The 14,965-nt window shown below is 45.2% G+C and overlaps 1 protein-coding gene and 1 pseudogene across 2 annotated transcripts in view; one reads left to right on the top strand and one right to left on the bottom strand.

The window, feature by feature from the left end:
- MTF1 (metal regulatory transcription factor 1) overlaps window positions 1–14,965 on the top strand; it is a 38,456-nt gene that overhangs the window by 16,108 nt on the left and 7,383 nt on the right. The window contains 5 exon segments of the mRNA XM_080920786.1: window positions 518–756; window positions 1,475–1,606; window positions 4,185–4,258; window positions 4,852–4,988; window positions 11,024–11,101. Of these exon segments, the coding sequence (XP_080776912.1) occupies window positions 518–756; window positions 1,475–1,606; window positions 4,185–4,258; window positions 4,852–4,988; window positions 11,024–11,101 (660 nt within the window).
- LOC308424910 (phosphatidylinositol N-acetylglucosaminyltransferase subunit P-like) lies at window positions 5,909–6,274 on the bottom strand (annotated as a pseudogene). The gene has a single exon. The product of its transcript is annotated as a phosphatidylinositol N-acetylglucosaminyltransferase subunit P-like (transcript).

Raw genomic sequence — 14,965 nt, forward strand, 5'->3', positions numbered from 1 at the left:
CTGGAAAATTATCCCTAATTCTTACAACAGCTCTTATTTTACGTATTTATTTATTTTTAGTTACTTGTTTATTTATGACTGTGTGAATATATGAAGCAGGTGCAGGTGCCTGTGGAGTCCGCAGATGCCATACCTCCCTGGAGCTGGAGTTAGAGGCACTTGTGAGCTGCCTGCTACGGATTCAGGGAATGGAGCTCTGGTCCTCTGCAAAGTAGTGCGTGCTCCTAACTGCTGCCATCCCTCCAGCTGCCTACAGCAGATTGTATAAAGACAGACTTAGGGCTTGGGTTGTAGTTCAGTTTTCATGTGCTTGCCTAGTGTACACAAAGCCAGAGTTCACACCTCAGCACTGCATAAAAACCTAGGGGTGGTGATACATGCATGTAAGCACTCAGAAGGTTAAGGGCTATAAGTTTGCTGTCAGCTTGTGCTTCATGAGACCCTGTCCCAGGATGGAGAGGTGAGACCTGGGCAGTTCTTTTTCCCTACTGATGAAGTGTCCCCTGTCCTCTGTCAGGTAAAGCGGTACCAGTGCACCTTTGAGGGATGCCCCCGCACCTACAGCACAGCAGGCAACCTACGCACGCACCAGAAGACTCACCGAGGAGAATACACCTTCGTCTGTAATCAGGAGGGCTGTGGCAAGGCCTTCCTCACCTCCTACAGCCTCAGGATCCATGTGCGCGTGCACACAAAGGAGAAGCCATTTGAGTGTGATGTGCAGGGCTGTGAGAAGGCATTCAACACACTGTACAGGTCAGCCTCTCCTTGCATATGACAGCAAGGAGACTTTGGAACTTTGAAGAGCATAGCTGTACTCACCTGTTTAAAACGCAGTCAGAGCTTATTGCTTAAAGTTAGATGTACGTACCATAGGTTGGGTAGAAATGTTGGCACATCTGTGTGTAGATTTGCATCTCGATTGACATTGTGCCCTTGGGATTTTAGTAGTTAGCATAGAGTAGTCTTCCCATTGGCACAAGGTTAGGTTGGCACAAACCTCTGAGATAACCTCTCCTAAGAGGTAAGAAGGTGCCTACTTGATGTCTATGTCTTTTTCAAGTTTTTGTCACGAGACTTACACAAATCTTTAATAATTAAACATAAAATAGCAAAATAACAGTAGCTAAGACTACACCATTCTGAAAGTGCCTGCTCCTGTTTGATGCAGGGTTGGGCCTGGTTAATACTTGGTGAGACAAAAAATAATGGCTAGCATTGATGTGTGCACTGTGCAAAGGCATAATTCTAAATGTTGGTTCCCAGAACAGCTGCTAGTGAACAGAAGTAGAGAAGTTCTGTACGGTCCTGGCTAGTGGTTCAGGGCCAGGACTTGAGCCCAAAGGAATCTGTCTCTGGTTAATGCTCATTTCTCTGGTACAGCATTCTGGTGGCTTGATTCTGTGGTGTGGTGGGCTGACACTGGGAGGCTCCAGGACATTCTGTAAGGGACACTTCTTGGGACATTTTGCAGGTTGAAAGCACATCAGAGGCTTCACACAGGGAAAACGTTTAACTGTGAATCTCAAGGCTGCAGCAAATACTTCACCACACTCAGTGATCTGCGGAAGCACATTCGAACCCATACAGGAGAAAAGCCATTTCGGTAGGTCCTGCTGCTTTCTGTCTGTCGCTGGGTAGGTCTCAGCTGGGGATCTTGGTAGGCTCTAGGACAAAAACTCCTTTACCCGTTTCCTTCTCTGGTGGTGTCAGCTTCCACAGGGGAGCTCTGACCAACTGCTGTGGGTGGAGGAGTGCAAGTACACTGGAGCATCTTCCCCTGGGTGATGGCTGTTCTGCCTCATTTTGTTCTGTGTTTGTTGAAGCTGACTTATGGCAGACACTTTTCTTTGTACTAGGGAAATTCTGAGATCCTGAGTCAAGGGCTGGGCATGTAGCCTGGGCTACAGGGTAAGAGTCTATGTCAACACCCCTTCTCCCCCAGACAAAACATCCTTAGTTAAATGGGAAAGAGCCCCAAAGTTATTATAGGCAGTGTCTGATGCTGTCAGCCATAGTGCCTGAGCATCAAGAAGGGGAGACCTACCAAGGACAGGGGATTAAATAGTTTCTGAGAGCGCTCATGAGGGAAGGGGAGGATAGGAGGCTTCGCTCAGTGGTCTGCACGCTCCACTCCTGCTTATTTGCTGCTGCTGTTAATATCTCATGTAAACACGTATCTGTGTGAATACGTCTTCTGGTCGCTCATACTCCCAAGGCCAGAAGAGAGAGTCAGGTCTTCTGGAGCTGAACTAAACCTGAGTGCTCTGCATGGGCAGTGAGTGTTCATCTCCGCAGACAAGTGGGCTTCTGTCAAGTAGATCCGTAAATTTATTTCCCACAGAGCTAAGCACTGAGGAGTCGGGCTAGTTCTTGACTACAGAAAGCATGAGGCAGCTGGTTACAGGCACTCAGTAAGTCTGCAGAAGCAGCTCGGATGGTTATGACATTTTTATTGAGTAATCAGTCTGTAAGGCTTTCTTACAGACTGTTGTAAGTATTGCTGAAGATATCCTATAACAATGTCCCTGAATTCTGATGGGGTATTGCTTTAACTTATGGCAGCAAACGTGCCGCCCTTCCCATTTCGAAGCCATTCACACTCCTTAGCACATGTAGAGGAGGTGAAAAGTCTTCCTGAGCAGCTAGCTCTTTGACACCAACTAAATGAAAATGGGGTTTTAAATTGCAGATATGTTCCTGAGTCTCAGTCCCTTTAAGAACAAGAGGTTAGAGTCCAATTAGTTACTTTACAGATGCTTAAGCACCGCCCCATCAGGTGGCTAGGGGGCTCTTATTTCTATATACACATGCATTTAATTTTGTGATGATTAAAATAGTTTTGTTTTGAATATTAGAGGGGACCTAAGTAGATACAGTGATGATTATATGTGATTAAAATCAAAAGGCTTTAAAGAAACTTTCTCTTTAATGAAATAAGATATTTAGATATATGTAGGAAAATCTATTGGTTATATAGTTAAGTTCTTGCTGAGTAAGAACTAAAGCAATATTAAGAACTACACAAACCCTGCCCTTGAGAAAAGCAGATTAAGAAAAACCAGCACACATCTGGCATGGTTGTACAACACCTTTAATCTCGGCACTGGGGACAGAAGTGAGACCTTGTCTCAAGCAAAGAAACAAACATACACATACATGTTTGCACACACACAAACCTCTCTCGAAATGTACACAGAGATAAAATAAAATTGGAGGTAAGAGACGCCTCAAAGGAAGCATGTGATGGATGCATTAGTAATCCTGAGGAGGTGAGGATTGTCTCTGGCTGCAGGGGCTAGGAGTGTAGCTCACCAAACATTCACAGCGCCCTGACCTTAAGTTTTAGCCCTGCATAAGCCAGGCATAGTGGCGCATGCCTATAATCCTAGCTACAGAATGAGTTGAAAGGCAGCCTGGGATGTACGAGACCTTTCCTGATGTGGGAATCCTGCATGCTGTGGGGTATGGTGAATTCTGAATTACAGCCACACCAGCCCTCCTCTGCTGTCTTCCCAGCTCACTTTTGGTATCTTGTTTTTGGTTTTGTTTGTTTGTTTTTTAGGCTATATTCATTTTGTAATAGCCCAGGCCATGCTGTCTGAATTTGTGAGCCTCATCCTTGCTCAGCCTCTTGCGTGCTAGGGTTATAGTTAGGTGTCTACAGGCCTAGCTCTCATTACCCACTGTTGATATACATCGTAACTCTCACTGTCAGCAGAGTTCTGCGCTGTTATTAGTCAGATCTTATCACTGGGATGTTCTCAACACTTGCCTTACCTGTCCTGGACTCAGCTCCATACGCTGGTTCAGCCATATACGCCACCTTTCCCATCCCTTGTTTGTTACATTTATTTATTGTGTGTGTGTCAAGTATACCTGTAGCAGTCAGATGACAGCTTGCTAGAGCTGTTTCTCTCCTGTCATGTGGTCTCCAGGGATCGAACCTACGGCATCAGGCTTGGTGGCGAGTGCCTCTACCTGGCCTAGCTGTCTGGCCACCTCCCAAGTTCTGTTTTTTTGTTTTTGTTTTTTTCTGAGTCTTCTCATTCCCATCTCTAAAACCACTATGATTAATCTGATCTCAGTGCTCCAGACTTTTGCTCTAGCCTGAACACAAGATGTTCAGGATGACATTCTCTCATCTACTGACTGGTTTGTCTTTGCTTAAACAATTCATTTAGATGTGATCACGACGGCTGTGGAAAAGCGTTTGCAGCAAGCCACCACCTTAAAACTCACGCCCGGACGCACACTGGTGAGTTTAAGCTGATTTCCATGTTTCTTTTCATTTTCTTTTTTTTTTCCTTTTTTTTTTTCTTTCTCTTGCATTTGTTCTTTGTTTGTTTCTTTGGATTTTTGTTGTTGTTGTTGTTTGAAAGATAGGATTTTTCTTTGTAGCCCTGGCTGTCCTGGAACTACTTTGGTAGACCAGGTTTGCTTAGAACTGAAGAGATCCACCTGTCTCTGCCTTCCCAATGCTAAGATTAAAGGTGTGTGCCGCCATGCCCGGCCTAATTTCCATCTTCCCTTTAAACCTTCATCAGCTTTTTATCCAGGTTCCTCTTGAGTCCTGTAAAGCTAGGAGAGCGAGTGAGCACAGACAGCATGGCCTTCACCTACATTCCCGTGTCTTCAAGAATTCAACCTAAGCCCTGAAACCAGACATACCCTTTAGAAGCAGCCAGCAGAGCAGCCTTCCCTCTAGGCACAAGCTGCTGCCGCTGCTTTCCTTGGCTCTGGATTTTAAGACTGAGAAAGTCAGCTCCTTTCCTTACTCAAACCTTCCCACCATTAGAAAGGGAGAGCACTCCTGGTTGTGAAACTAACATGGCTTCTTTATTCCTGCAGGCGAAAGACCCTTCTTCTGCCCCAGTAACGGCTGTGAGAAGACATTTAGCACTCAGTACAGCCTCAAAAGTCACATGAAAGGTCATGATAACAAAGGCACTGCATACAGTGCACTTCCACAACACAATGGATCAGAGGTGTGTTCTCCTGTTCTGATCTGGGCACTGACCTAGTGATTGTGTGCAGCTGCTGTGTCTTTGCTTAACTAGGGGACAAAGAAACAGAGTCAGCATCTCTGAGTCTCTGCAATGGGAGGCTGGAAGCCAAAAATGCCCCCAGGTCCAGTCCCTCTGCTCAGCCCTGCTGTATTCCCATCCAGCAGGTGTGAGGAGAGCGGGCTGCTGACCGGCTTTCCCGGGCCCAGGCAGAGTCTCTTTTCCCCCATGTGTGTTCATGTGTGTAAGGGTACATGCCTGTGTGTGCCTGCTTGAAATCAGAGGATGTCCTGAAGTGTTGCTCCTCAGCCACTGTCTGTTCCTCTCTTTATTCTTTTGTCACAGTTTCTCATGGGCCTGGAACTCACTAAGCAGGCTAGGCTGACTCCCCAGAGAGCCTCAGGGTCATCATGTCTGTCTCCCGTTGTGTACAGATCACAAGTGTGCACCACACCCCAGCCTTTACTTTTTTCTTTTATTAATTATTATTATTTTTAATTTATATAACTATACTGCCGCTGTCTTCAGACACACCAGGGGAGGGCAGGCATCGGATCCCATTACAGGTGGTTGTGAGCCACCATGTGGTTGCTGGGAATTGAACTCAGGACCTCTGGAAGAGCAGTCAGTGCTCTTAACTGCTGAGCCATCTCTCCAGCCCCTGACTTTTTCTTTTCTTTCTTTCTTTTTTTATAGTATAATGTGGTATTTTATTTATTGTCAATTAAAAACTTAGTTGAAAATATTTACAATATCAATTGAACTTAATCTAAGGAATCAATTTTCATGTTTTTACATGTCAGTATTGGGTATTAAAAGGACAATCAATATAATTATGTTCAAAATTATTCAGCCCACAACTATAAATGTTTGGTTTTAGGATGTTTCTACACAGCTCAGTTTTAGGTGTTGAGTTCTTTGGCTTCTGGGAAGAACATTTTGTTTATTTCACTAATGGGAACGTCTCTTAATGCTGGGATGGTATCCTCTTGGTAGTTTTTCCTCTGTTGGTTTTTAGCATAGTTATCTGTGAATGGGGTCAAGTGGAGAGATACTCATCATGTTGATTCCAAATAAGAACACATAGCCAGTTACAACCGAGATACGGAGGTAGATAGGAATGCATCCACCCCGTATTTTTGAGGCCAGTAAGTTAAGCCTATAGCGTTTAACTAACACTCGGGAATGAAAGCCTACACAAGAAAAAGTATGAAGCCAGACTGGGAGCTTAGGAAAAGAACAAAGCCATAAATCGCTCTTTCTGGCAATAGCAACAGTTAGTTTTCCATCTTCCCTGTGTCCTTTAGACAATCTGAGGAAAAGCAGGGGCTGGCAGGCGTCCCTGCCGCTTGGTGCAGGCCTAGCTTTTTCTTTTTAAACATAGATTGGGGGCTTAAAATCTACTGACTGAGCTGGCACTCCAGCCCCAGCGGTTGAGTTTTGTTTTGAGACAGAACTCTCTTTCAACCCACCATAGTTCTCTTGCCTCTTGGTTTTTGTTTTTGTTTTTTTGAGATCGTTTCTCTGTATAGCTCTTGCTATCCTGGAACTCTGCAGACCAGACTAGACTTGAGCTCAAGGCCTCTGCCTCCTGAGTGCTGGAATTCATAGGATAGTGTCATTTTCCCATCTGTGACTGTGGTGGGTGAGAAGCCTGTGTTACATTTGGAATGGAAGCTAACGTTACCTCACACACCCGTCAACATCAGAGGGCCAAGCTTTGTCTGGAGAGTTCCTTTGCCTCTTGAATTGTCTGCAAAGCAAAAGGTTTAAGAGCACCTGCCTTAAACACTAGGCCACACAGGTCTATGGAAGTTTTAGGCAGTTTGGTTTGTTCTTTTTTGTTGTTGTTGAGATAAATTTTGCTTTATTTTATGTGGATGTGTGTTTCCCTACACGAATGTCTGTATATATACCACCTGTGTGCTCTCGAAAGCCAGAAGAGGGCACTAGATGCCCTGGAATCTAGTGGAGAGTCGCTTTGTGGGTGCTGCCTACTGAACCTGGGTCCTCCTCTGCAAGAGCAGCAAGTGCTCTTAACCATTGAGCCGTCTCTTTCCTCAGTTCTGAGCCCAGTCAAAGTCTGCCCATCCTGCTCTCCTCCAGTTCCACTCCAAAAAAACCTTGGCACATGTACTATAGTTTGCTCTTTCTTTTTGACATTTGTTTATTGTGTGTACTCCAGTACACAGTCATGGATGTTGGTTCTCTCCACCATGTGGGTCACAGGGGTTAGGGTTAGAGTTAGGGTCGTCAACCTTGGCAGTAGGAGCTTTTACTACTGAGCAGTCTGGCCAGCCTCCTTCCTCTTCCTAGCTTGGTAGTATTTGCTAGCCTGTATCTGTGAATCCTGGAAAGTAAGTAGTATCTTACTATTTGGGGGGATAAAGAAATGGAAGCTGGTAAGAGGAATCCATCTATTCTACCTTGAGAATGTGTCTGGAACTGATTTGTTTCTGTCCTCTACTGTCTTTTTTGCCCGGATCTTTGCCACAGTGGCTAAATGGTTTTGTTGTTGTTGTTTTGGTTTTTGAGACAAGGTGTCTCTGTTGTAGCCTTGACTGCCCTGGAACTCATGTAGACCAAGCTGGCCTCGAGTAGGCCAAGTGCATGCTGTATTAAAGACATGCACCACAGTGCCTGACTAGGCTGAGTGGATTTTTAGCATCTTTTCTCTTCTCTCTTCAGGCTTCTCCCCTCTTCATATGCTCCTGATTCCTCCCTATTCACTCTCCCCCAGAGGTGCTCTGCTCTGGCCTGAGGCTGCAGAGGCCATCCACAAGGCCTGTAGTTCTCCAACCTGGATTTCTCCCCAGCTCCAGGTTAACTTATTCAGTGATCCCTTCGGAATAATGAAATTCACAAAGTATAAAATAAGGTCTATATTTTTGGAGAGACAGCCTTCTCAGAAGTCTGTGGTTTCTAATTTTTAAACAGTGAAGGACCCTTTTAAAAGGACTCTTCTGTACTGATTAGAAGGCTCAGTGGGTAAAGGTACTTATCCCAAGCCTGATGGCCTGAGTTTGATTCCCTGAACCCTAGTGAATGGAGAAAACCCACTCTTGTGAGGTGGTCTCTGACCTTCATGTGTATGCTGTGGTGTCCCTCCACACATCAAAAATAAATAGAAGAGCCCAGAGTTGTTAGTGGTAACTATTATTTGTTGAATTTAAGTACATGCCTGAATCTTCTAAGTGCCACACACCCCCCCCAGCTCTGGGAGGTCACTGTTGACTGTTGTCACCATTCCCACACCACTGACTTGGGACCTTAGAGCTCCTTGCTATTGAGAACTCAACTTTTTTTCCTCCTTCTTTCTTCTTTTAAATTTAAATTTAAATTTATTTACTTATTTACATCCCACACACTGCTCCCCTTCTGGTCAGCCCCTCCCACAATCCCCCCCCTTCTCTTCTGAGCAGGTGGTAGCCCCTCCGGGTAGCTCCCCAATCCTGGCACTTCAAGTCTGTGAGGCTAGGCGTTTCTTCTCCCATTGAGGCCAATCAATATATATGTATATCTATCTATATGTATATAAAATAACTGTATGTAGTTTTATTTCATACATTTATACATAATACACGTATATGCACACATGCACATATATACACATCCATAAACATACACATCTTGGACAAGGAGAGATTAAATAGTCTTCTGAGGTCTGCATAGCTTGTCACTAGTATGATATAGACAGGCAGTGTGACTCCAGAGCAAGCCTCCTAAGGTCTGCATTGTTAGAGGCAAGGTAATGTTAGTTGTGAAGAGGGTGGCCTCTGGTGCTCAGCAACCTCAGTTCAAACCATTCTTCTGTCACTAAACACATGTCCTTAGGCACATTACTTCTGAGCCTCCTCAGTTTCTTCATCTGATAAAACCAGGCAAAACTGCTCATTGGGTTATAATCAGTTTCTCATTTTTTAGTAGTGCACAGAGACTTGAACTGCAAAGAACACTGAGTGTGGTAGCCAGGGTTCTCTAGAGAGAAGAGCAGAACTTACAGAATGAGTATGTACACATACACACACACACACACACACACACACACACACATATACACACACACACACCCCTTGGAAGGTCCAAGAGTTCAGTACTTGTTCAGTTCACAAGGCTGGCTGTCTTCACTGGTCTTCAGTAGAGCTGGGATCCTGAAGAAGTGGGCTCTAATGCCACTGATGGAATGGACTTGCCAGCAACTGTAGGAGGAAGGAGGGAGAATCTCTATCTGTCATGTTTTTTCTATAGACTTCCTGCAGAGGAATGGCTAGATTACAGGTGGGTCTTTCTACCTTCAAAGAGCTAGACTAAGGGCTGGAGAGATAGGTGAGCAGTTAAGAGCACTGACTTCTCTTTCAGAGGTTTAGTTCAAATCCCAGCAACCACGTGGTGGCTCACAACCATCTGTAATGAGATCTGATGCCCTCTTCTGGTGTGTCTGAAGACAGTTACAGGTACTCATAAATAAAATTTTTAAAAAATTAGGTTAAATGTGTGTCCTCCCACCTCAAAGATTCTGATTACAAATAAATCACTCCCCCCTTATGATCTAGTTAAACAAAAAGTCCATCACAGGTTTGTCCAGGGTTTTAGTTAATTCCAGATATAGTCAAGTTGACAACCAAGAATAGCTGTCACACTGCACTTCAAGTCCACCAGTGTTGAGTCTTGGGAGTGCATCTCTGCCTCCATTTGCTGTTGAGCAGAAGAGTGACCCCTGGACTGGGGCTTTAGAGGCCATCTTGTCCAATGATGACAGTGCCAGCCTGGGCCTGTCCCTTTCTCCAGCCTTGCATGTCCAGCCTCCCACTGACATCTTCACACAGCACGGATCTTCTGCAATCGGACCTGTCCAGACCTGTTCTTCCTGCCACACTCAGGAAGTGGCACAGGCTGCTGACTTTCTCTAACAGTAGCAGTTCGAGTCCTGATTGTTGAAAATGGAAAGCAGAATGTGGTTAGATGAGAATTGTCTGCATGTGCTCAATGTATGCATGGGCGGGGATATCTGACCCACTTGAATAGAAGTCAGATCCCGTAGAGTTCAGGATTGCCTGAGCAGAAGAAATCAAATAGTTAATCTTCAACACCACTCTGAGGAGGAACCTGGGGAGCCCCTCTAGAGAATGGACTTCTCAGTCAGAAGCACTTCATTTGCCCTCTCCTAATTAGCTATAGATAGGGCACATCACTTCCTTGTCATAGCTTCTCTTTTCCTGTATTTCACATAAGAGTAAAAGTACTTCTCCAGTTTACATGAACAGCAAATGAGTTATGTGAAATCACTTTGTAAGCAATGAAAGTATACAAATATTATTAATTTCATGCTGTTGCAGGTTTTGTTCTTTGTTTTTGTTTCTGTGACTTAGGTAATTTTAAATTATTAGCCACTGGCTAGAGAGATGGCTCAGAGGTTTGGAGTACTAGCTGTTCTTCCAGAGGACCTGGGTTTGATTCCCAGCAACTGCATGGAGGCTCCCTGCCATCTGTAACTCAAGTTTCAAGGGATTCAAAGCTCTCTTCTGGCCTCCTTGCACACTAGGCACACGTAAAAGAAAAACATACATGTAGGCAAAACACAGACACATAAAATTAAACTTAAAACAGTAAGAAGCAGTTACTAACCACTTTAAAGAAACAACTGATCGTGGGGCTCATACCTGTAGCACGTGGGCAGCAGGGCAGGATGCTCACAAATCAAGGTCATCCTTGGCTATATAGAGAATGGGAGGCTCTGCTGGACTATGACGTCCTGTCTCAGAAGAACTGGAGGTGGGGAGATAGTCTAATAAGAGTGGAGGGGTTTTCTGTGTGAATTTGGTTTTGTTTTCTTTTTAAGGAAACAATATACATAGCCCCTACTTTGGATGTGTCTGACCTTTCTTAAGTGACGTTCAGACCTTAAGGACTGGGTGACCTAGTATTTGATTATACACTGTTTGTAATTTGCACGGTGCAGTAAATAACTTTTATTTATTGTTTTTGTTGCTCAATTAGGATTTTTTTTTCTTTCACAGGATACAAATCACTCCCTTTATTTGAGTGAGTTGGGCCTTCTGTCCACGGATTCTGAATTGCAAGAAAATTCCAGTTCGGTAAGTTCTTGAGGAGGGCTGGAGCAATTCTCTTTGAAATGGCGTGGCCAGTTGGAAGCCTCCTGGATTTAACTGTGTCAGTCAATGATGTGGAGGACCCTTTCTCCTACCCTGAGATTGCCTTTGGTCCCAGAAGATTCCTTACGTTACTGATATGGGCAAATACTCCATGGATGTACACAAATGTTGCACTTGTGTGTACAAATGCATGCCACAGCACACACTGGGGAGTCAGAGGACACTTGGATCCTGGGGATTGAACTAAGGACCTCAGACTTGCGTGGCAGCTTCCTTTATCCACAAGGCCATCTCAGCCAACATTTAACTGCAGTCCGTAGCAGAGAGGTCCATGTTGGCCAAGACCATGGCATAAGGTGTAGAAGATTTGGGGAGCCCTGGGGCCCCCAGCATGGTCACCCTTGTCAAGAGAAGAATCCGATCCCCTCATCTAAATTTCTGTTATGCTCCTGGCACCCAGCGTTTACCCGGGATTTGGGGATGTTTAGTCTTTTCACCAAGGACACAGCTCCTTAAAGCAATAGGACCAATGTGACGTTTCTTAATAACGGGACCTTGGTGGTAAATCTGTATGAGATTATTGTCTTCAGGGTGTCTGTGTAAATGTATCCTAGAAATGAACTTGATTTGCTCCAACTTTTGATAAGGGGCTGGATCTACCAGGCTGGGCCTTTTGGTTTCTGAGCTTGAGCTCATTTGGAGCTGGAGAACTCCGGCTGGTTTTCCTGAGGTGACCCAGAGCTCAGCCTGCCCTCACCTCTACTTTGGAGAGTCATTCCCATTACTTTGGCAGCCAGGGGTTTAGCTCTGAAGTCCATCAGGGGGGCTTCAACATCCACTCTTCCTCCCCGTTTCCCTCTTTCCTGCTCTCTGTTTTGGAACCTTTACTGAGGTGCTTTGTCCATGCACAGAGGGACAAGTACCACATTGAATCATCAGGCCATGACACCAGCACAGACAGACTAGTTTCTCCTGGTTTGGCTCTTATGCTTGGATCATATGTTTGCTTCCATTTGCCTTTTCTCTTGGAGCACCCAGCTTAAGAAATTAATTGGAGCTCTGTGTGCACATTGGTAATCCCAGCTCTTGGGAGGCAGAGGCAGGAGGATTCCTATAAGGGTGAGGTTGATTTATATAGTGGCCAGCTGGAGCAGCACAATTAAGTCCTCTGTGGAGACAAGAACGGAGCAATTAACGTGATTTATACTACAGTACCTTCTTTGAAACAGGGTCTGGCTCTATAGTCAGTCCGTGCTGGCATCGAACTCACAGTGGTCCTCCTGTCAGAGTTCTGGAATTACAGGTTTGAGCCACAGAACCCTTATGCAGAGCTCTTGTTCCCTCCCTTCTTTCCCATCTCACCAGTGAGGTCTCTCAGAGCACTTGGTGCCACTGTGCACAGGTCAGAACACAGTCAGATGCTGACGCTCACTTTCTGTGGTATTTTGAGGTGAGTCCTTGCTGTTTCTGTCAGGCTCGCTGGGCCCTGAGCTGGGGATTCTGTCTCTTGTCTCTCTGGCCGTGAAAAGCTGGAATGGCATAGGCTCATTCTGCCCTCTGTAGTCTTTCATGTGTCCTCTGCATATTCAGACTCAGGTCTTCATACTAGTGTAGCAAGCTCCTTCAGCCCCTGAGCCACCCTCAGATTCCCTCTTTGTCTTCCTCTTTCCTTCCTTCTCTCCCCTCACCCCCATTTTTGAGTTTGTTGTTTTGTGACAGGATCTCACTCCGTAGCTCACGTCCTGCTCAGCCTCAGCCTCTAGGATCCTGTGATTTACAGCAAGAGCCACCATGCCTGGATGGCTTGCTTTCAGTTACTTTATTTTAGCCTGACAGTGATGGGGCACACTTTTAATTTTAGCACTTTGGAAGCAGAGGCAGGCAAATCTCTGAGTTCAAGGCTATAGAATGTGAGTTGCAGGATAGCCAGGGATACACAGAGAAACCCTGTCTTGAAAAACAAACTAACAAAACTCTTTATTTTAACCATGACTTAACTTTGGGAGTTTCTGCCTTGCACTGTTCCACAAAGCATTTGACAGAAGCCTCTAGACAACTCCAGGGTCTGTACCTGCTGTCACATCCATTTCTCTCGCTTTCCTGGACTTTTATTGCCACCTAGGATTCTAAGATGGAAGTAGACTGTAGACAGGTGAATTAAAGCTTCCCCTCATTTTGTTAAACTGTGTATGAGGGGGAGGGGCATGAGGTATGTGCAGATAGATGCGTGTGAAGCCAGAGGCATTCCTCTGAAGTTGGAGGTCCAGGTGGTTGTGACCATGGGTACTGAGGATCGAGTTCTGCAAGAGTAGTGTGTGCTCTTAACCACTGAGCCATCTCTTCGGGCTTTCAAATGTCTTTAGCTTATGGCATTTGTTCAGTGTAAGGTTTTTACAGATTTTTGCCACTTAGGTTTTTAGGTTGGTTTGATATTTTACTGTGGCACATGAGAATGTCATACTATCTAATGACCTTGGAAGATAATATGTCACTACTTCATCAGAGGGGCAAAGTATAGGGAAATAATTATCTCAGTCTGTTTTCTATTGCTGACAATGTAGTACCACAGTTTTACAGAAGAGATATTTACTTTGACTCACAGCTCTGGAAGCCCAAGTTGATGGGCTGATGTGTGTGTTCCTGTGTGTGCAGGTATATGACTGACCTCATTGATGCTGTGGGGGTCAGGGGTCATTATCAGATGCCTTCCTCCGTCTCTCTTTAGTTGTTGGGACAGAGTTTCTTATTGACAGAGCTCACATTGTAACTAAACTGGGTGGTCAGAGAGCCCTGGGAATCAATCCTCCTGTCTCTCTCTGCCTCTGCAGTGCTGGGAATGCGGGCATGCACCTCTGCGTCTGCCTTTTATTGTTGTATCATTTATTTTGTGGGTGTGTGGACACTAGGCATCCAAACACAGGTCTTCTGTTTGCATAGCAAGCATGTTACAGACCAAGCCCTTGACCCCACTTCTTTATTTTGGGGGACAAGACCCTCCACATGTGGCCCAGGCTACCATTAAACTTGGTCTGGCCTTGACCTTTCTATCTCAGTGGAAAACTCTTGTATCCTGAGTGACAGATGTGTGCTTTAGTGGTGTCCTTTCTGGCAGGAAGGGTGAGTGTGGGTGTCCTGGTCTCTTTCCTTCCTTTTCTGACTTTAGCACAGGCCAGCCTGGAACTTAGCCTGTAAACCAGGGGGCCTGGAAATGACAAAGATTCATGCATCTGTGCTACCCAAGTACCTGGGTTCTCAGCTTGTGCTGCCTTGCTTAACCTCTTCCCTCTATGAAACCCACAGTGACCAGTGTCAGCCCTCACTGTGTGGCCTCATCTGACCCTCACTGGCCTGAGCTTTATGAGGCTAAAGCCCTAACATGAGTTTCATTCTCTTTTTAAAGAAAGAATCACTTTGGATTAATTAACCTGAGTTTTCACGACGCAAATTACAGCAATGATGTAGAGACTATAATCTCAATTGTTTGTAGGATTTGGTTTTTTAAAATGGGGTTTATAAGGTTTGGATTTATTTTTGTGTACATGGGTGTTTTGCTTGCACATTGCATGGCTATAGCCCACGGAGGCCAGAAGAGGGCACTGAGTCCCCTGGAACTAGAGTCATAAAGGACTGACAGCACCACATGGGTCTAGGGTGCACCCCATTCCCCAGCCATAGAGTAAGCATTTCAGGCTTTGTGGAGCCCCTGGTCCCTGTCACAGCTACTTGTCCCTGCTGATGTATTGTGAAAACAGCATCTCTGTGTAGATGTATTCATCAGCCTGCAGGTCAGAGCTACGGATTCCTCATGTCTCAGTTTCAAGAAACTGTGTTCCTTTGCAGAAGGCG

Source organism: Micromys minutus, assembly GCF_963924665.1.
Source record: "Micromys minutus genome assembly, chromosome: 9".
Lineage (NCBI taxonomy): Eukaryota > Metazoa > Chordata > Mammalia > Rodentia > Muridae > Micromys > Micromys minutus.